Source organism: Doryrhamphus excisus, linkage group LG14, assembly GCF_037039965.1.
Source record: "Doryrhamphus excisus strain RoL-2023G ecotype Guam linkage group LG14, RoL_Dexc_Guam_v1.1, whole genome shotgun sequence".
In the NCBI taxonomy this organism is placed as follows: domain Eukaryota; kingdom Metazoa; phylum Chordata; class Actinopteri; order Syngnathiformes; family Syngnathidae; genus Doryrhamphus; species Doryrhamphus excisus.
This window is the reverse complement of record NC_136370.1, coordinates 1,658,618-1,686,166: the sequence shown is the minus strand read 5'-3', so window position 1 is coordinate 1,686,166 and position 27,549 is coordinate 1,658,618. Positions and strand designations below refer to the sequence as shown.

The 27,549-nt window shown below is 39.7% G+C and overlaps 1 protein-coding gene across 13 annotated transcripts in view; it reads left to right on the top strand.

Annotated features, from left to right (window-relative positions):
- The window catches only part of nrxn3a (neurexin 3a), a 109,917-nt gene that overhangs the window by 57,726 nt on the left and 24,642 nt on the right, over positions 1–27,549 (top strand). For 11 of the 13 annotated variants that reach the window (XR_009130343.2, XR_009130341.2, XR_009130342.2 and 8 more), the window contains exons 8-16: positions 4,124–4,417; positions 4,545–4,692; positions 7,001–7,384; positions 10,368–10,571; positions 14,400–14,426; positions 17,047–17,548; positions 19,258–19,518; positions 21,518–21,708; positions 21,990–22,163. Coding sequence is in view for 9 of the 13 variants with exons in the window: in XM_058077786.2 (XP_057933769.2) it covers positions 4,124–4,417; positions 4,545–4,692; positions 7,001–7,384; positions 10,368–10,571; positions 14,400–14,426; positions 17,047–17,548; positions 19,258–19,518; positions 21,518–21,708; positions 21,990–22,163 (2,185 nt within the window). In the remaining 4 variants the exon portion in view is untranslated. The remainder of the gene's footprint in view (positions 1–4,123; positions 4,418–4,544; positions 4,693–7,000; positions 7,385–10,367; positions 10,572–14,399; positions 14,427–17,046; positions 17,549–19,257; positions 19,519–21,517; positions 21,709–21,989; positions 22,164–27,549) is intronic. The other 2 variants (XM_058077791.2, XM_058077790.2) reach the window with 1 other exon arrangement.

The following is a 27,549-nucleotide window of genomic DNA, read 5'->3' as shown; positions in this document are numbered from 1 at the left end:
ACCTTGACTAATCACACGCTCATCACCATTGTGACATATTTCATCTGCACATACTGAACATATATTTTCATGAAAGTACTTACACCTTTACAGATTAAAAGAAAGATAAAAAAAACATTTGTTTACAGAAATACTTGAAACAAAAACATCCAAGACCACCAAGGTTTTCTGGAACCAAATGTGTTGCCTGGTGTCAGAAGGCTCGGTCATAGTCGCAGGTCATGGCTCCTGCCTCAGGTCATCCATTAGTCCCACTTGGGAAAAGTCAAGTGGGCAGAAGCAGCACACCACAATCAGTATCAGTACAGACCACTGGGACCACGGGGGGCCATGTAGGTTTGGATTTAGTTCTCCCTTAATAATAAAATTACAATAAAAAAATCTGCATTTTGTGTTCAGTTGGCTTAACAAAAAAATGTGACAAAAAATAAGAAATCAGGAAGAGGACAAACACTTTGGATGACTTGGGGCGTATAGCTGAACTTATAGATGAACGTATATCTGAACGTATAGTTGAATGTATAGCTGAACGTATAGCTGAATATATAGCTGAACTTATAGTTGAACGTATACCTGAAGGTATAGCTGAACGTATAGCTGTCATAATTACCCGCTGCATCTGTTTTATTCATTCTGTACCATCATATTGTTGTCATGTAATTCTGTCTTTACTATGTTTAGGATGAAATGTATGTAAGTACATGTAAATGTAAGGAAGCAGCTGCCTCCTGGTTGTCACGGTTCCTTTCAAATTAGGCAAATAGGACAAGGTCACGTCGATGATAAACTGTGAAAAGACCTCAGCAACCGGCTGATGGCAGATTACAGGGTGCAAGTCTCCATGGAGTCTGTATCTTCTCCATTCACGTGTGTTCTGGAGATAAGTGTGGAGGGGAATAATAATAGGACCCGGGTGAAGCCTTCGTTCTGGGCTCGAGCTTCCACGCAGATGCGGGGCCTATATTTTGACAAAAGAGCCTGCCTAGATAATGGACATACGTATATATATATTGACAAAAGAGCCTGCCTACATAATGGACATATATATATATTGACAAAAGAACCTGCCTAGAAAAGGGGCCTATATTTTGACAAAAGGACCTGCCTAGAAAAGGGGCCTATATATTGACAAAAGAACCTGCCTAAAAAAAGTGGCCTAGGTATTTGCAAAAGAACCTGCCTAGAAAAAGGGCCTATATATTGACAAAAGACCTGCGTAGAAAAGGGGCCTATATTTTGACAAAAGAACCTGCCTAGAAAGGGGGCCTATATATTGACAAAAGAACCTGCCTAGAAAAGGGGCCTATATTTTGACAAAAGAACCTGCCTAGAAAAGAGGCCTATATATTTTGACAAAAGACCTGTGTAGAAAAGGGGCCTAGATATCTACAAAAGAACCTGCCTAAAAAGGGGCCTATATATTGACAAAAGAACCTGCCTAGAAAAGGGACCTATATTTTGACAAAAGTACCTGTCTAGAAAAGGGGCCTATATATTGACAAAAAAACCTGCCTAGAAAAGGGGCCGAGGTATTTGCAAAAGTACCAGCCTAAAAAGGGGCCTATATTTTGACAGAAGAACCTGCCTAGAAAGGGGCCTATATTTTGACAGAAGAACCTGCCTAGAAAAGGGGCCTATATATTGACAAAAAAACCTGCGTAGAAAAGGGGCCTACATGTTGACAAAAGACCTGCGTAGAAAAGGGGCCTAGATATTGACAAAAGAACCTGCCTAGAAAAGGGGCCTATATTTTGACAGAAGAACCTGCCTAGAAAAGGGGCCTATATATTGACAAAAAAACCTGCGTAGAAAAGGGGCCTACATGTTGACAAAAGACCTGCGTAGAAAAGGGGCCTATATATTGGCAAAAGAACCTGCCTAGAAAAGGGGCCTATATATTGACAAAAAAACCTGCGTAGAAAAGAGGCCTACATGTTGACAAAAGACCTGCGTAGAAAAGGGGCCTATATATTGACAAAAGAACCTGCCTAGAAAAGGGGCCTATATTTTGACAAAAGAACCTGCCTAGAAAAGGGGTCTATATATTGACAAAAGAACCTGCGTAGAAAAGGGGCCTAGATATCTACAAAAGAACCTGCCTAGAAAAGGGGCCTAGATATCTACAAAAGAACCTGCCTAGAAAAGGGGCCTATATATTGGCAAAAGAACCTGCCTAGAAAAGGGGCCTATATTTTGACAAAAGACCTGCCTAGGAAAGAGGCCTATATATTGGCAAAAGAACCTGCCTAGAAAAGGGGCCTATATATTGACAAAAAAACCTGTGTAGAAAAGGGGCCTAGATATTGACAAAAGAACCTGCCTAGAAAAGGGGCCTAGATATTGACAAAAGAACCTGCCTAGAAAAGGGGCCTAGGTATTTGCAAAAGTACCAGCCTGAAAAAGGGGCCTATATTTTGACAAAAGACCTGCCTAGAAAAGGGGCCTAGATATTGACAAAAGACCCGCCTAGAAAAGGAGCCTATATTTTGACAAAAGACCCGCCTAGAAAAGGGGCCTATATTTTGACAAAAGACCCGCCTAGAAAAGGGGCCTATATTTTGACAAAAGAACCTGCCTAGAAAAGGGGCCTATATTTTGACAAAAGACCCGCCTAGAAAAGGGGCCTATATTTTGACAAAAGTACCTGCCTAGAAAAGGGGCCTATATTTTGACAAAAGACCCGCCTAGAAAAGGGGCCTATATTTTGACAAAAGAACCTGCCTAGAAAAGGTTTAGCTGTTTGTTGTTGTCTAGAGGCAACATCCACCACTATTAGAAATTCCCGTACATTCAAGTCTAAATTTTTTATGGAATTTGATCTTATTGGAAAAGTTTTCGTAGTGCTCGACGGAGAAACCCTTGGCCGATTGGGGCCCCCAAGTGACTGTGGGGCCCTAGGACGCCATATAGGGAGAGGTTGACATTGATCGATGCAGGGACGGAGTTGATAGTGGAAGTATGTAACAAACCGGGAAGAGAAGGGAAGGGAAGAGAAGCCAATTTCCCAGGCAGGTCCCATGAAGCCGCCTGGAGGGATGAGTTTATTTAGTGTCAGGTCCTCTGGTGGTTATTGATAATCTCATCCCCCCACTCGCTCAGCGGGACGGTCGGTACCTGGGGCACACCGAGTGAAAAGGATATACATATAAAAGTGAGAAATGGAGGAGGACGGCGTGTGTTTGTGGGCGACTGTGGCCAAAATCCAGCCAGACAGAGCGTATTACTGCCCAGAGAATTAGGGCGGGGTGGGTGGGAATGGGGGCTTCAATTTTCCACTTGAGCAGATTTCAATTTGCACACACGTCCCCCCCCCCCTCCATGTCTCCATCCTATGATTATTATTGACAGCGTTTAGGACGGCTGTGATAAGAGATTGGCCCCTTCATTTTTCCTCTTTTGTTTTCCTGCATGGACACGTGCTCGAACACGAGACTATCCCATTCCCACTTGAGACGAACACACTTCCTGTTTATCCCTTTGAGATCAAATCGAACCATAGTCTCCATGTACCATCACCCTGGATGGTACACCCTGGACCGGTGGCCAGCCAATCCCAGGGCACATATAGACAAACAACCATTCACACTCACATTCATACCTATGGACAATTTGGAGTGGCTAATTAACCTAGCATGTTTTTGGAATGTGGGAGGAAACCGGAGTACCCGGAGAAAACCCATGCAAACTCCACACAGAGATGGCCAAGGGTGGAATTGAACTGTGATAGCTGTGAGGTCTGCGCGCTAACCACTCGACCGCCGTGCCACAAAATAAAAATAAAAATAAAAATAAAAATAAAAATAAAAATAAAAATAAAAATAAAAATAAAAATAAAAATAAAAATAAAAATAAAAATAAAAATAAAAATTAAAATTAAAATTAAAATTAAAATTAAAAAAAAAATGAAAATAAAAATTAAAATACATTTTTTTTTGTGCCTCGGTTGGCCACACAGTCTGGAAGATCTGCGTTGGAATCTCCATTGGGCATCTCTGTGTGGAGTTCTGTGCATGTGGGGGGGGTTTGAGGGGGGGGGTACTCCGGGTACTCCGGCTTGCTTTGGAATAATTCAGCATCTGAACAAGTGCAATCCATCAATTGTTGTGTCGCTTTCTTCACCCAGGTGGTGTACAAGAACAACGACATCCGCCTGGAGTTGTCCCGCCTGGCTCGTATCATCGACCCCAAGATGAAGATCCAGGGCGAGGTGGCCTACAAGTGTGAGAATGTGGCCACCCTGGACCCCATTTCTTTTGAGACCCCCGAGGCCTACATCAGCTTGCCCAAGTGGAATACCAAGCGGATGGGTTCTATTTCTTTTGATTTTCGTACGACGGAGCCCAACGGCCTCATCCTCTTCACCCACGGAAAACCACAGGAGCGAAAGGATGCTGCCCGCAGTCAGAAGAACACCAAGGTCGGGTTTTCTGGGTGGCTAATGTGGGAGGACCTTGCTTACAGTCTATGTTCTACTTGGTTCATTAGCTGGTTCATTAGCTGGAGTCAAGCGCTCAAGCTAACGATGTTTGTTTTGCTTTGTTCAGGTGGATTTCTTTGCAGTGGAGCTACTGGATGGAAGCCTGTACCTGCTGTTGGACATGGGCTCAGGGACCATAAAGGTGAAGGCCACCCAGACCAAAGTCAATGATGGGGCCTGGTATCATGTGGACATCCAGAGAGATGGCCGCTCAGGTCAGTTGGACATGCTCACATGGGATTTTTCACACTCAAACCTTTGAGGTCTAAGTTGTTCTAGTTGTTACAGCCCAGATAATTACAACTTTGCACCATCTTCACATCTTTTCTTTTATGACAATACGCTGACCCCCCCAGCTCTCGCTTTAGCTCTCTGGCGCCCCAGCGGTGGTCATCCGCCCACATAAACACTCTGAAACAGGTGATGGAAAAGTGTGCAACAGTTGACAGGCGGCAGCTCACAGTAATTCAAAAGAGAGAGGAAATTGCACAGCGGGACCGTGAAGTCTGACTTTCATGGAAAACTTGGTGGCTTGGTGATGCAACCGTATTACTCTTTTATGTCCCACAAATACTTTCTTAACACCAAAATAACACCAGAGCTCAGCCCATGGGCCAAGGTGGGGGAAGGTCACTGATGATGTACTACACTGCTGATGGGGATGTCCATCCATCCATCCATCCACCCTTCCATCCACCTATCCATCCACCCATCCATCCACCTATCCATCCACCCTTCCATCCATCCATCCATCCACCACCCTTCCATCCATCCATCCATCCACCCTTCCACCCATCCACCTATGCATTCACCTTTCCATCCATCCATCCATCCATCCACCCTTCCATCCATCCATCCATCCATCCATTCATCCACCTATCCATCCACCCATCCAGCCATCCATCCATCTATCCACCCATCCATCCACCCATCCACCCACCTATCCATCCATCAATCCATCCACCCATCCACCCATCCACCCATCCACCCATCCACCCATCCATCCATCCATTCACCCATCCATCCACCCACCTATCCATCAATCCATCCACCCATCCATCTATCCACCCATCCACCCACCCACCCACCCATCCATCCACCCATCCATCCATGCATTCATCTATCCATCCATCCATGCATCCATCCACCCATCCATCCATCCATCCATCCATCCATCCATCCATCTATCCACCCATCCACCCACCTATCCATCCACCCACCCACCCACCAAGCCATCCATCCATCCATCTATCCACCCATCCATCCATCTGCCCATCCATCCACCCACCTATCCATCCATCCATCCACCCATCCATCCACCCATCCACCCACCTATCCATCCACCCACCCACCCATCAAGCCATCCATCTATCCACCCATCCATCCATCTGCCCATCCATCCACCCACCTATCCATCCATCCACCTATCCATCTACCCACCCATCCACCCACCCATCCATCCATCCATCCATCCATCCATCCATTCATGCATCCATCTAACCATCCATCCATCCATCCATGCATCCATCCATCCACCATCCACCCATCCATCCATCCATCCATCCATCCATCCACCAACCCATCCATCCATCCATCTATCCATCCATCCATGCATCCATCTAACCATACATCCATCCATCCATGCATCCATCCACCAACCCATCCATCCATCCATCCATCTATCCATCCATCCATCCATCCACCAACCCATCCATCCATCCATCCATCTATCCATCCATCCATGCATCCATCTAACCATACATCCATCCATCCATGCATCCATCCACCAACCCATCCATCCATCCATCCATCCATCCATCTATCCATCCATCCGTCCATCCATCCATCCATGCATCCATCCATCCACCATCCACCCATCCATCCATCCATCCATCCATCCATCCATTCATCCATCCATCCACCAACCCATCCATCCATCCATCCATCCATCTATCCATCCATCCATCCATCCATCCATCCATCCATGCATCCATCTAACCATACATCCATCCATCCATGCATCCATCCATCCACCATCCACCCATCCATCCATCCATCCATCCATCTATCCATCCATCCACCCATCCATCTATCCATCCATCCATCCATTCAATCATTTCCCGTAGTGCTTATCCCAACGAGGGTCGTGGGCATGCTGGAGCCTATCCCATCTGTCTTCGGGCGGGACTGGTCTGATGGATGTCATACAATTTAAAGTTCAACAATGCATATTTGACCAATTATTAGCAGCAATGTTATATTATTATAAAATAATATAATTTATAATATAATTATGAAAATACGTAAACATTGAATTGAGCTTCTGCTGAAGTCGATGAGCAATCACCACGGGACCGAGTACAATATGACATACATGTTATTGTTTTCATATCCATGCAAATGATCAATAACTATTGAATACAAACAAAACTGTCAGTGTACAAATAAAAGTAAAAGCCAAAAGATTGTTATCCATGTGACCTCGTCCTGATGTTGGCTCCTTCCCCACCATCCGCCCCGCAGGCACCATCTCCGTAAACAGCAGACGGACTCCATTCACGGCCAGTGGCGAGAGTGAAATCCTGGACCTGGAAGGCGATATGTACCTGGGGGGGCTTCCCACGGATCGCGCTAACCTGATTTTGCCGACCGAGCTGTGGACGGCGATGCTCAACTACGGCTACGTGGGCTGCATCCGGGATCTCTTCATCGACGGCCGAAGCAAAGACATCCGGCAGATTGCCGAAGCCCAAAACGGTGCCGGAATCAAACCTTCGTGCAACAAGCAACCTGGCAAACAATGTGAGAGCTACCCTTGCAAGAACCGAGGGGCCTGCAAAGAAGGTTGGAATCGATTCATCTGCGACTGCACCGGCACCGGGTATTGGTCCCGCACTTGCGAGAGAGGTAAGTCACTTTCACCTCTGGTTGGGAATACTTCCATCAGTACATTCATTGTGTGTACTCTGGGAATTTGTACTGTGTTGTGCTGCACCAAATGATTACAGTAATGCAGTAATTTGTGGATTTTTTCCAAAAATGTGCTATTTCATGTTTGAATGCGGCCTATTATTAGTAGAAAAATATGCATCATTATGAAAAGTTTGGCATTTCTTTATTAATTAAATGAATATAAATAAATAAAAATAAATATATAAAAAAATAGATAAAAAATAGATTTAAAAATAAATAAATATATAGAAATAAATAAATTAAACATTTCAAGCCTAAAAATGGTTAAATGAACAAAAAGTTCAACTTTCAGGCATTCAAAGACTCATTGAAAGAAGTGGTGATGATACAGTATGTACTGTTCACTAGGTGTCAGTACTACAATATTAGTACAGTACAGTACTAGTCACAGTAATGTCTGGTGATGATACAGTATGTACTGTTCACTTGGTGTCAGTACTACAGTACTAGCACAGTACTAGTTACAGTAATGTCTGGTGATGATACAGTATGTACTGTTCACTAGGTGTCAGTACTACAGTACTAGTACAGTACTAGTTACAGTAATGTCGGGTGATATACAGTATCTACTCTTCACTAGGTGTCAGTACTACAGTACTAGTACAGTACTAGTTACAGTAATGTCTGGTGATGATACACTATGTACTGTTCACTAGGTGTCAGTACTACAGTACTAGTACAGTACTAGTTACAGTAATGTCTGGTGATGATCTAGTATGTACTGTTCACTAGGTGTCAGTACTACAGTACTAGTACAGTACTAGTTACAGTAATGTCTGGTGATGATACAGTATGTACTGTTCACTAGGTGTCAGTACTACAGTACTAGTACAGTACTAGTTACAGTAATGTCTGGTGATGATACAGTATGTACTGTTCACTAGGTGTCAGTACTACAGTACTAGTACAGTACTGGTTACAGTAATGTCTGGTGATGATACAGTATGTACTGTTCACTAGGTGTCAGTACTACAGTACTAGTACAGTACTAGTTACAGTAATGTCTGGTGATGATACAGTATGTACTGTTCACTAGGTGTCAGTACTACAGTACTAGTACAGTACTAGTTACAGTAATGTCTGGTGATGATACAGTATGTACTGTTCACTAGGTGTCAGTAATACAGTACTAGTACAGTACAGTACTAGTTACTGGAATGTCTGGTGATGATAAAGTATGTACTCTATGTACTGTATGATACAGTAAGTACTGCTCAATATAAATAACACACAATATAATCATAGCCAAAATATTAAAGGGTGCCAACACTTTGACAACCAACCACAGGTAAAAAGAATAAAAATACCAAACAAGTACAACATAGTAATCGGGGTATACGGTATGGTGTATTATTATGTATTATTATGTATTATATTCCAATTAGAGATGATTGAGTCAAATGTTACAATCTGATTCTACTAAGCAGCCTAAAACTGGATTATTTTCATCGTCATTTGTGGTGTATTTAGACAAATTAGCAACAGTCTGACTTCTTTTCTGTTCTTAAGTAACCACTCGGCCATTTGGACCCTGGCGGACTGGGGGGTACGACACCCCCCATATATGGAGATAAGAAAGATGGAGGTTCAGAGTTGAGTTTTACGTCAGAGATGATTGTGTCTGTTTTGAGATAAATCGAACCCGCAATAAAAAAAAAATCAAGTCTGGTGCTTGTGCGTTTCACCAAACATTACAGTAATATCACTGCCACCTAGTGACCGGTGTAGAATAGTACATGTCGTCACATTGTCTCTGAATGCGTCTTGTCTTTTATTTCATTCAGCTATTTTTATGCTTGAAAATACTTCATTTAGACAAAAATGTCAAATATGCTTAAATGTAATATAGTGTAATATAATAATAATATATATTTAATAATATATTGTATATATATTATAATTTATATATATTATTTATTATTTATATTATTTACATGATTTATATTATTTACATTATTTATATTATTTACATTATTTATATTATTTATATATATATTATATTACAATTTATGTATATTATTTATTATTTATATTATTTATTATATATATACTTTAATATATATTATATATTATTTATATTTCTTATTTGTTATTTGTATATATGTATGTGTATATATATATATATTAATATATTATTATTTATATATATTATTTATTATTTATATTATTTTTTGATATATATTATTTATTAATATATATTTTAATATATATTATATATTATTATTTATATTTAGTATTTATTATTTACATATATTATTTATTATTAACACATATATATATTTATTATTTATATTATTTATATATATATAGTATTTAATATTTTTATTATTTATTATTTATATATATGTTTAATATATATTGTTATTTATTATTCATATTGTATATATTATATATTATTTATATTTCTTATTTTTTATTCATATATATGTATATATATTATTTGTTATTTATATTATTTATATATATATATTAATATATTATTATTTATATATATTATTTATTATTTATATTATTTATTTATATTTATTATTTATTATTTATATTATTCATTTATATATATTATTTATATATATATATTTTTTAATACATATTATATATTATTATTTATATGTATTATTTATTATTTACATATATATTATTTATTATTAACACACATATATTATATATTATTCATATTATTTATTTATATATATTATTTAATATTTTTATTGTTTATTATTTATATATATTTAATATATATTATATATTGTTATTTATTATTCATATTGTATATATTATTTATTATTTATATGTATTATTTATATATATATATATATAAATAATATATATAATATTATATATATATAAATATAATAATATAGATTTTTCACAGCAGGATTTCTTCATTATGTTCATTATGGACCATGATGTCTTCCAGAGGCTTCCATCCTCTCGTATGACGGCAGCATGTATATGAAAGTGGTGATGCCGACCATCATGCACACGGAGGCAGAGGACGTATCTCTGCGTTTTCGCTCCCAGAGGGCCTACGGCCTCCTGATGGCCACCACCTCCCGAGACTCGGCCGATACGCTGAGGTTGGAGTTGGACGGAGGCCGCGTCAAGCTGACGGTCAATCTAGGTAACGTAGGCACTCCTCTCCCATCTGTGGCCACACCTCATTCTTTCACCAGATGGTTTGCCGTTGAGTGCTAATCTCCCCGTCACCCTTTTTTATGATTTTGTACGTCTGTTCATGAAAGACGACACTTTGGTCCATTACACTTTCTATTAGCGTCAGGTCGTCAGTGAGTGTATCATTATCTCATCTGCATGAGCTTCAATGTAGTTTGCACACACACATATCATCTACGGGACGGATACTCCCCATTGATGGACATTTTGACACATTTTTCCCATAGGACATTTCTAACTGTCACTCAAGTGTCCATAAATATAGGTTCACCTTAAGTGGAAAACAACACACCACTCTCGGCTAAATTATGCCTTGCTTTCAACGTTCCTTCCTGAAGTACTGAGGTTCTTCATAAATAAAAAAGTCAAAGGAAAAGACCATAAATTAGGTTACTTCTTTCATCCTCTCTCTCTATATATATATACGTATATATATGCTATATAAGTATATCACTATATTGACACTTACTATGGTACCCGTTATGTCATTGGATGCTCATATCACCGAGTACTTTGGTTAGTGATAAAAAAAAATACAAAATACAAAATACAAAAAAATTTCAAAAAATTTCAAAAATTTTCAAAAATTTTCAAAAATTTTCAAAAATTTTTAAAAATTTTTAAAAAATTTAAAAAATTTTAAAAAATTTTCAAAAATTTTCAAAAATTTTAAAAAATTTTCAAAAAGTTTCAAAAATTTTTGAAAATTTTTGAAAATTTTTGAAAATTTTTGAAAATTTTCAAAAAGTTTCAAATAAATAAATAAAAAAAAAACTATATTATGAAAGCAGGAAGTGAACAAATGTAACAGTTACTGATTGTAAAAGTACCAGATGGAGGGGTAGGACTTAATAAAGTTTGCTTCTTCCTACTCCTTTTAAGACGTTCATTGATTTTTAAAATGAAATATTAGCCTGCAAACTGCTGGCAGGTACAATAGAACCTTGTTTAGCGTCAAAATTTACAAATGGGAAAAATATTTAAAAGGAAAACTTTAGATATTATAGCATAAAGTTAAAATGTGGGTTGTGATATTATGAAAAAAAAACATAATTTTACAATCAGGGTTGTCCAAAGTGTGACCCTGGGGCTATTTACGGCCCGTGGATGTTTTTATTGGTCCTAAAAAAAAATTATTTAAAATTAAAAAAAAATTACAAATGGGAAAAATATTTAAAAGGAAATATTTAGATATTATAGCATAAAGTTAAAATGTGGGTTGTGATATTATGAAAAAAAAACATAATTTTACTAGCAGGGTTGTCCAAAGTGTGACCCTGGGGCTATTTACGGCCCGTGGATGTTTTTTATCGGTCCTAAAAAAAAATTTATTTAAAAAAATTTACAAATGGGCAAAATATTTAAAAGGAAATATTTAGATATTATAGCATAAAGTTAAAATGTGGGTTGTGATATTATGAAAAAAAACCATAATTTTACAATCAGGGTTGTCCAAAGTGTGACCCTGGGGCTATTTACGGCCCGTGGATATTTTTTATCGGTCCTAAAAAAAATTAATTTTAAAAAATTTCCAAATGGGAAAAATATTTAAAAGGAAATATTTAGATATTATAGCATAAAGTTAAAATGTGGGTTGTGATATTATGAAAAAAAAAACATAATTTTACTAGCAGGGTTGTCCAAAGTGTGACCCTGGGGCTATTTACGGCCCGTGGATGTTTTTTCGGTCCTAAAAAATTTATTTAAAATTAAAAAAAAATTACAAATGGGAAAAATATTTAAAATGAAATATTTAGATATTATAGCATAAAGTTAAAATGTGGGTTGTGATATTATGAAAAAAAACATAATTTTACAAGCAGGTTGTCCGAATTGTGACCTTGGGGCTATTTACGGCCCATGGATGTTTTTTATCGGTCCTAAAAAAAAATTTTTAATTTTAAAAAATTTACAAATGGGGAAAAAATATTTAAAATGAAATATTTAGATATTATAGCATAAAGTTAAAATGTGGGTTGTGATATTATGAAAAAAAAAAACATAATTTTACTAGCAGGGTTGTCCAAAGTGTGACCCTGGGGCTATTTACGGCCCGTGGATGTTTTTTCGGTCCTAAAAAAATTTATTTAAAATTAAAAAAAAATTACAAATGGGAAAAATATTTCAAATGAAATATTTAGATATTATAGCATAAAGTTAAAATGTGGGTTGTGATATTATGAAAAAAAAAACATAATTTTACTAGCAGGGTTGTCCAAAGTGTGACCCTGGGGCTATTTACGGCCCGTGGATGTTTTTTCGGTCCTAAAAAAATTTATTTAAAATTAAAAAAAAATTACAAATGGGAAAAATATTTAAAATGAAATATTTAGATATTATAGCATAAAGTTAAAATGTGGGTTGTGATATTATGAAAAAAAAAACATAATTTTACAAGCAGGGTTGTCCAAAGTGTGACCCTGGGGCTATTTACGGCCCGTGGATGTTTTTTATCAGTCCTAAAAAAAAATTTTAACTTTAAAAAATTTACAAATGAGAAAAATATTTAAAAGGAAATATTTAGATATTATAGCATAAAGTTAAAATGTGGGTTGTGATATTATGAAAAAAAAACATAATTTTTCCTGAATTCTGAATGACTTTTTGACTTTGAGGTTCTGCTGCTGCACCGCCGCAGCATTTTTTCCAGTGGTGCAAACGACAAGCCACACTAAAACTTAAAACTCTTAATAGCAGATCATTAGAAGAAGTCCCCCATTGTGGTAGCCACGCTGTGACACCTGTACCAAGGTGCTGAGACCTTACAAGATCCAGTCGCAGGACACCAAAACCATTATTTTCTTTCCCATTATTCTGTTATGCATTCAAAGTTCCCTTTTGACTTTTCATTGACTGACGTTGTGTGGACATTCATTTTGTACGTAAATGCCATTTCCATTATGCGTTGTCAAAAGATGGTATTCACCCCTTCAAAGGCCTTAAGCCTGCGGCCCGTCAGGCGAACAGCCCGAGAACAGAGCCCAGCAAAACCTACAGCTGGCTGTGACCCCAAGCCTTTTACCCCGATACGTACTCCAAATGAAGTCCCATGATTTAAGGTGACATCCTGTGGTGTAACATATTATCATAGCAGATGACCACTTTTAACTTCTATATCCTGTCCATGTACATAGCTTCATATGTCAATATCCACAGTATGCATCCATATACACACACACTTGCATACCGTATATACCGTATACTTCCATATAGGACCTAAGACTGGACGGCTGGGGTCCTGTGCCTCTGCACGGTGCTGGTGCTGACTGGATCGCGGCTGTTTGCTCCCACTTTTCTGTTGCGGTTGACGGCACATGAAACTATCAGCCACATGGTGACCAACCCTTGATGTCCTGACATTTGTGCAGAACACTTTTTAGCTTCATTGGGACTGTTGGCATAACTCTTGACTCACAAATTTTCACAAACGTTTTCTCCATAATAGCAAAAATATAATCCGAACCTTATCGGTTATCGGGTCATCATTGGCGGGTTGGAAATTTAATGCAGCTGGTACTAAAGCGGCCATTTTACTCTCTCAATCTATGTTGTCTTTCAGTAATTGGCATATAAAGTATTAATAAAGTATTGTTTACTTAAGTCATGTCTTTGTTTGGGAACTGATGACATGCAAATACAATGGTAATGAAATGATAAAATGGCTGTCTTTCTACATGTGTACGTCCCCGGAAGGGTGGATCTTTTGTTTTTGGATGTCTGCAGCAATAACCTTGAAGGATGCAATTTCATCTGTCATTTATTCTCCCCCATCTAGACTGTATCAGGATAAACTGTAACTCCAGTAAGTTAACACTCAAGTTTCATTTTGCTTTCTATGTTGATGATGTCTTGTTGATATGCTGACGCCAAATATGGCGACTGTCCTCGGCTTTCTGCACAAATCTACCATTTTTCTCTTAACGGAATTCTATTGAAAATGTTCTTTTGTAGTTTTAAATCAACCATATCCTTTGATTGTCTTTTGCATATTGTACATATCGTATACGTAAGCGATGCTGTCCAGGTAAGGTTTTGAAACCTGGGTAACCTACTAATGACTTTGATTATTCATTCGGTATCTCTTGGGGATTGAGAGCCTTAAGCCTTAAGTTTACCATAAAAGCTCATAGGAGGTTTAATACTAACTGCAACTAAATGCGGCGTCATACAAACTGGACAGTAGCCTTTTGGAAAAATATGTTGGCATTCCATCGTTCATAACAGAATGGAAGGCCGGACCAGTGATGTTAGGACAGTAGCTGCTAGAGAACCATCACTGGTACGTACGCACAGTGTACGAACAGTCCAGGTTTTGGATGGTAGCTTTATTGTAACAGAGAGACATTCAAAAAAAAGAAGTAAGATGTAAAAATGACTTTGCGTTTTTTTTGTAGCTAGCATCATAACCCTCACAGATCGTTTACATGGCAAACACACCCAAAGTACTACGAATATTAACCACAGAAACTCTTCCGTTGAACCTCTCCACACCCATGGCCAAGACTGAGGAGATGTCAAAGCCCCTCAAGGACAAGAACCGTGGAATGGGTCATCAGGAAGAAGAAGAGTTGACACAATAATCTGGAAATGGAGGAAATCGAAGATATCAATCGCTCCAAGCGAGTCGTCGCCTCGTGGGAAAAGGATGACTGTGAGACTCGTGAGAGCCGAGACTACTTATAAAGACACCCGGACAGGCCCATCTGAAATGGGGATGTCCAGAGCAGCGTTTTTGGCTTCTGATCCAGATACGATTTTTCGGCCTCAGATCCGATCCAATTTCCAGTCCTGATCCGATGCTTTGACCGTGTTCAGGAACTGCAAAGAAATGACATTTAGAAGTTGCTAAAGTTGAATCAACGATGAAGTCGTGATAGCAGAACAACGTCAGCTCATAAATTGGAGAAGATGGCAACTTGGCCCCAACGGAGATGGGCTGGTTGTCCAACCTTTGAAGTAATCTACTTAGTCTTTTCACTGTCTTTGGGAGAATCACTTTCACACGGCTGACATAGATATTTATTTTAAACAAAGCAGCTTCCGTAAAGATTCAATGGGCTCATCCTCCGATCATCGATCCATAATTTCCCATAGTCTGTCTATAGTCTCTCCATAGTCTCTCTATAGTCTCTTCATATTCTCTCCATAGTTTCTCCATAGTTTCTCCATAGTCTCTCCATAGTCTCTCCATAGTTTCTCTATAGTCTCTCCATAGTCTCTCTATAGTTTCTCCATAGTCTGTCCATAGTTTCTCCATAGGCCTGCTGCAAAAACAAAGCAGCTTCCGTAAAGATTCGATGGGCTCATCCTCCGATCATCGATCCATAATTTCCCATAGTCTGTCTATAGTCTCTCCATAGTTTCTCCATAGATTCTGCATAGTTTCTCCATAGTCTATCCATAGTCTCTCCATAGTCTCTCTATAGTCTCTTCATAGTCTCTCCATAGTTTATCCATAGTCTCTCCATAGTCTCTCCATAGTTTCTCCATAGTTTCTCTATAGTCTCTCCATAGTCTCTCTATAGTTTCTCCGTAGTCTCTCCATAGTTTCTCCATAGGCCTGCTGCAAAAACAAAGCAGCTTCCGTAAAGATTCGATGGGCTCATCCTCCGATCATCGATCCATAATTTCCCATAGTCTGTCTATAGTCTCTCCATAGTTTCTCCATAGATTCTCCATAGTTTCTCCATAGTCTATCCATAGTCTCTCCATAGTCTCTCTATAGTCTCTTCATAGTCTCTCCATAGTTTATCCATAGTCTCTCCATAGTCTCTCCATAGTTTCTCCATAGTTTCTCTATAGTCTCTCCATAGTCTCTCTATAGTTTCTCCATAGTCTGTCCATAGTTTCTCCATAGGCCTGCTGCAAAAACAAAGCAGCTTCCGTAAAGATTCGATGGGCTCATCCTCCGATCATCGATCCATAAAAGTAGACAAAAAATCAGACATATTCGGCTTGACCACTGAAGATGGGTCGTGGTTCTTTCAGCATGTCCATGACCTGAAACACACTTCCGATGCAACAGATGGGAAAAACCGCGGAGAAATCCTGGACAATCTGTACCGATGTTTCTCCAACAAGGAGCCGCTCGCATCATTTCAATCAATCCTGTTTTTGTGGCCATGTTTTACTATCGTCTCTCTGCTACAGTAAATCCGCCATGACAATTCTAGACTGATGTCAAGTAAGTAGCAGGGGATCAAACACTTCAGGTGTTCAGGTGTGTCCTTTGAGAAATGTTGATTTCAAGTTGTTGTTAACTGTTTTTCAGCCATTAAACCAAACCTTTGTTTCCCAAACGAGACAATTTGAATGTCGAGGTAGCGGCGTCTTCCGCCGCCTAGCAACCGTTGCCTGACTGCTGGGAAACTAAAGGATTGGTTTAAAGATCAGGATGTCTTTAACTGTATGATTTGTCTCAGGCAAAGGACCGGAGATGCTGTATGCCGGGCAAAAGCTCAATGATAATGAATGGCATACGGTGCGTGTGGTGCGCCGCGGCAAAATCTACAAGCTAATCGTTGACGATGATGTAGCAGAAGGTACTTATTGCATCAACCTGGGCTCATGCTGTCATGACTTTGTTACCCCACATGTTGCCACCGATAACACAGATGCTTTCCACAGAGCATGTAGAAATGTAATGTGGAGTGGCAGCCTGCATCCCTCTAATACTCTTAATGTAATTTTCTCCTTAAATCAGCCCTTTTGTGTTAGTGTCAGACAGTGTTCTCTTTTCTTTTTCCTTTTTTTTTTGTCTTTCTTTTCAAAATTCCCATCCCCTGCACCCTCCCCATCTTCAGGCCAAATGGTGGGTGACCACACGCGACTGGAGTTCCACAACATCGAAACAGGCATCATGACGGAGCGCAAATTTCTCTCAAGCATCCCTTCCAGCTTTATCGGCCATCTCCAGAGCCTCAGGTACTAGACACCGTTACCGTGTTTTGTGTTTGTACTGCACGTGAGTGTTTTTCAACCTTTTTTGAGCCACGGCATGTTTTTTACATTGGAAAAATCTTATGGCACACCGCTAACCAAAAATGTTCCAAAATGTCACCACGACCTCACACGTGCATCAATAAGTCTATGGGAGGAACAAGGCAGGTGTTACATTACATTGCTATGCCAGTCTTTACACCACAGACACTCCACAGTAGCCATGTTTTTACATCACCACTTTTTCTCTTTCCCAATCACCTTTCGGGAAACATTCATTCAATCTTTCTAATATTTTATAATTCAACTCAGGACATGTTTTATTTAGATATATATTTTCTTTTTTAATAAAACTGGACTTGTGAATGACGTATAGAAGGGTTTAGATTCTGTTCCACAGATGCCGCATTTCAGGTGCTAGCATGCTAATTGCTAGCATGTTAGCATTCGTGCTAATTTACTCATGTCTAAAGGCAAATACACACATGGCATGATGCAGGGAGGTTATAGAATAACCTTGGCAGTTTTTAAACTTGAGGCCCTCTTGCTAGGTGCTAGCATGGTAGCCGTTAGCATTTTAGCATTTAAGCTAATTTACTCATGTCTAAAGGCAAATACACACATGGCATGATGTAGGGAGGTTATAGGACAACCTTGGCACTTTCTAAACTTAAAACCTCTTGCTAGGTGCTAGCATGGTAGCCGTTAGCATGTTATCATTTAAGCTAATTTACTCATGTCTAAATACAAATACACAAATGGCTATGGGACTGTCTTAGCACTTTAGGGACTTGGTGCTTTCTTGCTAGATGCTACCATGCTAACTCTTAGCATGTTAGCATTGTGGCTAATTTACTCATTTATTAAGCCAAATACACACATGGCATGATGTCGGGACACTATGGGACTGTCTTAGCACTTTAGGGACTTGGTGCTTTCTTGCTAGATGCTACCATGTTAACTCTTAGCATGTTAGCATTGTGGCTAATTTACTCATTTATTAAGCCAAATACACACATGGCATGATGTCGGGACACTATGGGACTGTCTTAGCACTTTAGGGACTTGGTTCTTTCTTGCTAGATGCTACCATGCTAAATCTTAGCATGTTAGCATTGTGGCTAATTTACTCATTTATTAAGCCAAATACACACATGGCATGATGTCGGGACACTATGGGACCGCCTGAACACTTTTGGGACATGGTACCTACTTGCTAGATGCTACCAAGCTTGCTCTCGGCATGTTAGCATTTTAGCTAATTTGCCGCTCTCTAAAGGCAAATGCACACATGGCATGATGTGGGGACGCTGTGGGACTGACTCTTCGCTTTTGAGACTCTGTGCTTTCTTTTTGGCCGCTACAATGCGAACTGTTAGCATGTTGGCATTTCAGCATGTTAGCTTTGTTGCTCAATTCCTCGTCTAATGTACGCACCGCATTGCTCGGCGGCGCGGCACGGCAGACACCGGGCCCGGGGTTCACAGCACAGGTGGCAAGTCCATCAACATTTCCGCGGGAATTTTCTAGTTCTTAAAAATGTTCTTCATATGGCTTAGACCTGACTTTGGACCAGCATTAGCATCCCCATTTGTTGGGTTTTGGAATCGAACCCATGCAGTTGGCACAAAGCAAATAATGTTAGCTGTCAACATGCACGTTTGTCTAAGTCGCTGTTCCTTCCATCTCCTCAGATTTAACGGCATGCTCTACATCGACTTGTGCAAGAATGGTGACATTGATTTTTGCGAGCTCAACGCCCGCTTTGGGATCCGTTCCATTATCGCCGATCCAGTCACCTTCAAATCCAAGAGCAGCTATCTCAGCCTGGCCACCTTGCAGGCCTACACATCCATGCACCTGTTTTTCCAGTTCAAGACCACCTCCCCAGATGGGTTCATACTATTCAACTCAGGAGATGGGAGTGATTTCATCGCAGTGGAGCTGGTGAAAGGGTAGGTTTCCAAAAGTTACACAATACTTCATCTGTTTCAAAGATGGACTGTTACCTTATGGCGATGTTTAGACAGACAATGCAATTTGTGGTCTTGTTCTGGCCTGCATTTTATTCATAGCCCTCACATCAATATGCCAAACAGTATGCTACAGGGACGCTCTACACTGCTTTGATGGAAATTAGCCTTCCATCCATCTTCTTCCAACCACTTGGAGGTCTGGTTGTGGTGGCGGCAACCTGAGACAAGAAGACCGGACATTCAGCTACTTTATTCAGCTCCTCTTGGCAGATCCTGAGATAGACACATAGAGTCTCTCCATAGTCTCTCCATAGTCTCTCCATAGTCTGTCCATAGTCTCTCCATAGTCTCTCTATAGTCTCTCTATAGTCTCTCCATAGTCTCTCTATAGTCTCTCTATAGTCTCTCCATAGTCTCTCCATAGTTTCTCCATAGTTTCTCCATAGTCTCTCCATAGTTTCTCCATAGTCTCCCCACAGTCTCTCCATAGTCTCTCCATAGTCTCTCCATAGTCTCTCCATAGTCTCTCCATAGTCTCTCCATAGTTTCTCCATAGTTTCTCCATAGTCTCTCCATAGTCTCTCCATAGTCTCTCCATAGTCTCTCTATAGTCTCTCCATAGTCTCTCCATAGTTTCTCCATAGTTTCTCCATAGTCTCTCCATAGCCTCTCCATAATTTCTCCATAGTCTCTCCATAGTCTCTCCATAGTCTCTCCATAGTTTCTCCATAGTCTCTCCATAGTCTCTCCATACATAGTTTCTCCATAGTTTCTCTATAGTCTCTTCATCGTCTCTCTATAGTCTCTTCCTAATGTCTCCATACTCTCTCTATAGTCTTTCCATAAATTCTTATAGTCTTTCTATAGTCTCTCCATAGTCTCTCCATAGTCTCTCCATAGTCTCTCTATAGTCTCTTCATAGTCTCTCTATAGTCTCTCCATAGTTTCTCTATAGACTCTTCATAGTCTCTCCATAATTTCTCCATAGTCTCTCCATAGTCTCTCCATAGTCTCTCCATAGTTTCTCCATAGTTTCTCTATAGTCTCTTCATCGTCTCTCTATAGTCTCTTCATAATGTCTCCATATTCTCTCTATAGTCTCTCCATAATTTCTTATAGTCTCTCTATAGTCTCTCCATAGTCTCTCCATAGTCTCTCTATAGTCTCTTCATAGTCTCTCTATAGTTTCTCCATAGTTTCTCTATAGTCTCTCCATAGTCTCTCCATAGTTTCTCCATAGTTTCTCTATAGTCTCTCCATAGTCTCTCTATAGTCTATTCATAGTCTCTCCATAATTTCTTATAGTCTCTCCATAATTTCTTATAGTCTCTCCATAATTTCTTATAGTCTCTCTATAGTCTCTCCATACTCTCTCCATAGTCTCTCCGTAGACTCTCCATAGTCTCACCATAGTCTGTCCCCGAAGCCTCCTACTGGTCAGGATGCCTGGCTCCTCTCAATGTGGAGGAGTAGCGGCTGTACTCTGCTTCTCACGCTATCTCTAAGGGAGTGCCCAGCCCCCCCTACGAAGGAAACTCATTCTGGCAGTTTGTACCAACGATTAAGACCCAGAGGTACTTAAACTATTCCACTTGGGGGCAGGATCTCATCCCCGACCTGGAGATGACAATCCACCCTTTTCAAGCCGAGAAGCCTGGACTCGCCAGATTGTCACCCCAGCCACGTCACACTTGGCTGTGAGCTGATCCAGCGAGAGTCGAAATCATGGTCTCATGATGTCGTTGTTTTCCAACGTTGTCGGTATCTGCATGAAGACCGGGTGTCTGTTCCATCGAATTCTGACAGACATCTACATCTTTTATAAATGTTGACATTTTAGCTAACTAACTAAAAATGGACCGTAGCCAAGCAAGAACTTTCTGAGCGATATTGGAACTCCATTGTAGCGAGGGTCGACTGAATATCTCACAGAAGGACACAAACGCTAAGGGGCTCTTGTTCATGTTCTCTCCTGCAGCTACATCCACTATGTGTTTGACCTGGGAAATGGACCTAATCTGATCAAGGGGAAAAGTGAAAGGGCCCTGAATGACAACCAGTGGCACAACGTCGCCATCACCCGCGACAACAGCAACACCCACACACTGAAGGTCGATGCTACAGCTACAAGTCAGAGCATCAACGGGGCCAAGAACCTGGACCTGAAAGGTATGCAAAGAGCATTTTGTATGTCATATTGGCTACAATGGTGCCGAGCTCTCTCTTGGCGCCCAGAGAGCCACTTCCTGCAGGGGACGTAGCTGGAAGAAAACTAATAAATAAAAATAATTCAACTATTAAATAAAATATGTGATAACATTAATCTAAGAAATAAAAAATACACTTTTTTAACAAGGTTCATCAAGGTCATCCAGTCATCATTCAGTCAGTAATTTGAATTTCCAAATTTTCCAATAAGTCTTAGGATGTTTGGGCTTTTTGCTGTTCAGGTGACCTCTTCATTGCTGGACTGGGTCCCGGCATGTACGGTAGTCTGCCCAAATTGGTGGCTTCCAGAGAGGGCTTCCAAGGCTGTTTGGCTTCGGTGGACCTGAACGGGCGCCTTCCAGACCTCATCAGTGACGCGTTGTTTCGTAGCGGGCAGATTGAGCGTGGATGTGAAGGTACACCGTCGCTCAGATCCGAGCCTGACTTTGGCTACTACAACATAAACTTCAACGCAAGCTCTGGCAGGTCGTTCTACCGGCTCAACACAAACAGTAGCTCCGCCTCCTTGCATCCGATAGGCCGTTCATCATTGCTCTTAACTGTACTTGTTGCCTCTGCTGTGCATCGTTAAGGCGAGGCCGAACCTCGGGGACCTGGTTTTTTATTGGCCACATTGGCCGCCGTCTGACAGCGTCCGAATCACCATTACACTTCCAGTTTCGCTACAGCATGGCGAGGTGTCAGAAGTCAGAACATCGAGGGTTCAAATCTCCTTTGGAGCACCTTTGTGTTGAGTTTACAGATTTTTCCCGTGCGCGCATAAATGGGAATTCTCCGGATTCTGTTCTAGCTTCCGCATCCCCCAAAGCATCAATGATGGGCCAGTTGGGTACTCTAAATCAGGGGTGTCCAAACATTTTCCACAGAGGGCCACATAAAAATAAAAAAGGGCCAATTTGATGACATGTAAATGCGCAAAAAAATTATATATATTCCACGGAAAAAGGTGCATCTTTATTTTTTATTTATCTGTGACATTTCAACTTAATATTATTTTTTAATTAAAATTAAATTAAAATTAAATTAATTTTTTTTAATTTAAATTAAATTAATTTTTTTTAATTTAAATTAAATAAAATTTTTAAATTACTAAAATGAAGTTATTTTTGCTATAAAAATAAATAATAATAATAAATAAATATAAATAAAATATGCCCCTCGAGTTCTCTACATGGGCCCTGTGATGGACTGGAAACCAGTCCAGGGTGTCAACTGGGACTCTCATGAGGACAAGCAGTATCCAAAATAAATCAATGAATGAGCTTTTCCTCAATTCAATTCAATCCTGGTGTATAAGCCACGCCTACTAAATTTAGACGAAATGTAGATATGTTCGTATATAAGATATCGGATTTTTACACCCATAGGTACAAGTACAACATTAATACTCTTAATACTAAGCTGTAAAATAGAGTTATGTTTCGTAAACAAGACAGTATTTTCCACTCTGTGGAATCCCAGCTTTAGCGAACAGGACGACTCAGACAATGGTGAGAGGGAACCTGGCATGTTTGATGGCCAAATGGCCCAGCGATTCAATTCAGATCCAGAAGATGAGGACTTTGATGGATTTGTGGGAGAAGATGAATTAAAAAACTACATTTAAAAGTATAATAACTAAAGTCAATGTTTTGCTTCCGTTCAGGCGGTACGAAGAAACGTTTTGTTGCGTTTTTGGTCTCTTCTTTTGCTGCATTCAACACTTGACACTTCAAGTGTATGTTTTAGCACGTGCCTTATGTATGTTAAAATACATATGTATACTTATGTATGTTAACCCTCCTCTTGTGTTAGCGTCGGCACCGACCTATTATATAATATTACAATGAAGGCGGCACGGCAGTCGAGTGGTTAGCGCGCAGACCTCACAGCTAGGAGACACTCGGCCATCTCTGTGTGGAGTTTGCATGTTCTCCCCGTGCATGCGTGGGTTTTCTCCGGGTACTCCGGTTTCCTCCCACATTCCAAAAACATGCTAGGTTAATTAGCCACTGCAAATTGTCCATAGGTATGAATGTGAGTGTGAATGGTTGTTTGTCTATATGTGCCCTGGGATTGGCTGGCCACCAGTCCAGGGTGGACCCCGCCTCTCGCCCCAAGACAGCTGTGATAGGCTCCAGCACCCCCCGCGACCCTCGTGAGGAAAAGCGGTAGAACAGGGGTCTCAAACTCAATTTACTCGGGTCTGCAGGGTCTTGAGACACATGCTAACTCGCAAACTAGAGCGCTAGCGACCTAAACGGTAGCCTTCAAGTTATTTCCTTTCAACTTAAATAGCCAAAAACTTACCACTTCCACACGGATAGGGAGGATAACTATTAACAGTTATTTAACCTTTAACATGAACATGAATCAAACGTAATAATTTTTTCTGGGTACATGATACCATACGGCATCCATATCAAACATTAAACTTTCATATCAAGGCGGGGGCCTCAAACTTGTGTCATGCGGGCCACATTTGGCCCGCGGGCCACGTGTTTGAGACCATTGCGGTAGAAAATGAATGAATGAATGTTCTATATCCCTCAGTAATAGCCAGGTAACAAAATAACCTTCAATTTATGAATATGATTCTTTTGAGGTTCATTTTTGGAAATAGAAATGGAGGGGTATAGTGACAAAAAAAGGCCTACATGGCCACACCAAAAGTATTAAAAGCAACATTTTCATGGATGAGGAAGCCTAAGAAGGTAACCAAGACATGAGAAGCAAATTTGATAGTAACTTATTGTTTTTAGTGTATTTTATAGCTGATTTAATACATAATATGGGTCAAAACCGACCCGTTAACATAAGAGATACTAGAGATACTAGAAAGCTAACACAAGAGGAAGGTTAAATACAGAGATGGACCCCGTCCCTGAGACTGAAAATACGCTTGTTATTATTTGACTATTTTACTCCAGTTACACATTTATGTAGTTCATAATACACAGTGGCAACAAAAATAATAACAATAATTTTTATGAAAACCTTGAAAACATGCCAAAGTTGTTTTCATTTGGCTTCTCATCGACGGCAGCATCACGACGGGCTTTTCATACATTTTCATACAAGACGACGTCAATGGACAAAATGTTTCCATCTTCCTGTCCAAGTTGTTTTGGTCATCCTCTTAAGCTTCTCGATGCTCTTCTTGTTTGCATGGAAATCATTCCCAATTCACTAATAGTTCCTGGTTGGCTGCCATATCATTCAAGTGGACATTGAGTGGACCGTTTTTTTTCTTTTGCTTCTTTTTTTTTTTTTTTTTGCTTTATCAGACTCCCATGTTACATAAATGAATGTTTGTTTGCAGCAAGTGACGGTGTGTTCCATGTCTGTCCATTGTTGTGACATCGAAATTGAGTTTGATTCCAATGTTATTCACTGTGCAATAATAAAATAATGGATGATTGATTTATTTTTCAAAATAAAATCTCATCAATCACATCAGTCTGTTGGCCTTGTTTCATGTCCATGGCAAGCTGCTGTCTCATTTGTATGTGTGATTGTACGGTGGGGAAAAATAAGTGTTTGATCCCCTGCTGAAGGCCCAACTTTATCCACTTAGAAAAATATGAACTTTCCGGAATTTGACGGAAATACACAGGATGTGGAAAAAAAACAAAAAAAACAATCTCACAGAAAAAATAACAATAAAAAGTATAAAGCAAAAATGTTGTGTGAGTTTAGGAAAGTACTGCAGTACTAAAGTACTTGTTTACTGTGGTTTATTGTATCCAGGCGTGACTGTGATAACTGAACAGGATCCATTATTTGTACATTAGAGCATAAAAAAAACCTGTTTACGACCTTCTAAAAATGTTTTTAACATTATTAGAGCCTTCAAGATGTGAAATAGCACCCCTATAGTCACCTTTACACTCATATTACCCAATATAGTAGACATAAACAATACAAATAAATGCATGTGTGTGTTGCTGGAAGAACTCGGACAGGAAGTGATGTCAGGGGTTCAGAGTTGAGTTTAGCTTAGCATGAAAATGTTTGAAAACAAATTCACATTTCCAGCACCTCTGCAAAAACATCTGCTGGAAATGTGACTTCCCATCCAGTTTCCTGTTAGATGACCCTGCAGCACTTGTAGCTACAGATGTAGAATACCAGCACAGGTGCGACCAAGGAGTGAATGAATAACTTCATTGTACTTCAATAAATCCATTATTATTATTATTATTGTTATTAATGCAACCCCCAACTGTTATGCAACCCTCGTCACCTCACCACCGTGGGCAAGACCAAAGAGCTCAAAGGAGGTAGACCTGAGCAAGACCAGAATGGGCTGATTGTGAGAATGACGGGAAGAGCTGGTCCGTGATGTCAAGGGAGTTGGGAGCAGAGTCAGCAAGAGAAGCATTAGGAAGACGCTATGTTGTTAGGGGTTGAAATCCCGCCGTGACCCCCCCCCCCCCTTGCTCAGGAATACCTGAATGCCTCACTTGTGGTCAGATGAGACCTCGCCACTAACTCGCTCGGCCATATTTTGCATTGGGATCAAATACTTATTTCCCTCCACAAATATAAATCCATTTAAAACGTTTGCTAATGTGTTTAAAGGTCGTTTCTCTTGGTTACAATAAACCTACCATAAATATTATGGTCTGTTCATATCTTTGTGAAGGGGTCAAAATCAGCAGGGGGTCAAATACTAATTTTTCCCACTGAATGTGTACATCTTTTTCCGCACCAACGCATCATATTTTTTATGTGAAAGTGCATTGCCATGCGCCGCTTGACCTTCATTGCAAACTTTACTTCATCCTGACCAACAACCAGAAATATTTCAGCAGGTGAGTTTACACTCAGCACACGTAATTATTGCTATCTCATGGTTAACTACAAAATATCTATTATTTCTAAAAAATAAAAAATAAAAAAAATTTCATCAAATTTGACATATTCTTGGCCGAAATTAAGCATTTGCAAGCATAAAAATGTCTACATGATGTAAAATACAAATATAAGGCATTTTATCTCCAAGGCCTCTCCTTCCTGGTCCTATCCATCCCGGTCACTCCCATCCTCATCTCTGCTACCTCCAGTTCGCTAGACCAGGGGTCAGCAACCCCCTAGTATTTAACCCGCAAACTTGTAGGGGGCAGAGTAAACCTGTTTGTCAACAAATGTAAACAGAGTTTACATTTCTTTTACACAGATATTGATGTACATTTATCGTTGATATTAGCAAGAGTACTCGGTGAACTCCGCTTTTTCTCCTCTGAACTACTTTGACACCCCAAAATTCCCTCTAAATGTGGCAGTCAATCAAAATCGGTCTAAAAGTCGCAACAATGACCGATAGAGTATTGGAAGTTCCTAGCCGACCTAGCCTAAATAAAACTAAAATCATGCTGTTTGCTAACAGTAGAAAGGACACGTACCAGCAAATACAAATAGACGGTGTAGACATTGAAAGGGTGAACCAAAATACATTTCTGGGGATCACAATAGATGAAAATATGAGCTGGAAACCTCATATTATTACAAATATACAACATAAGGTGGCCAGAAATATTTCAGTATTGAACAAAGCAAAATTTGTTCTCAATCAGAAATCACTCCACACTCTTTATTGCTCTCTGGTTCTACCATATCTTACTTATTGTGTGGAAATATGGGATAATAACTATAAAAGCAATCTTCACTGGCTAAATGTACTGCAAAAAAGGCCAGTAAGGATAATTCATAATGCCGCCTACAGAGAACATACTAACTCCTTATTTCTAAAATCACAAATACTTCAACTTGCTGATATAGTTCATCTTCAAACAGCTA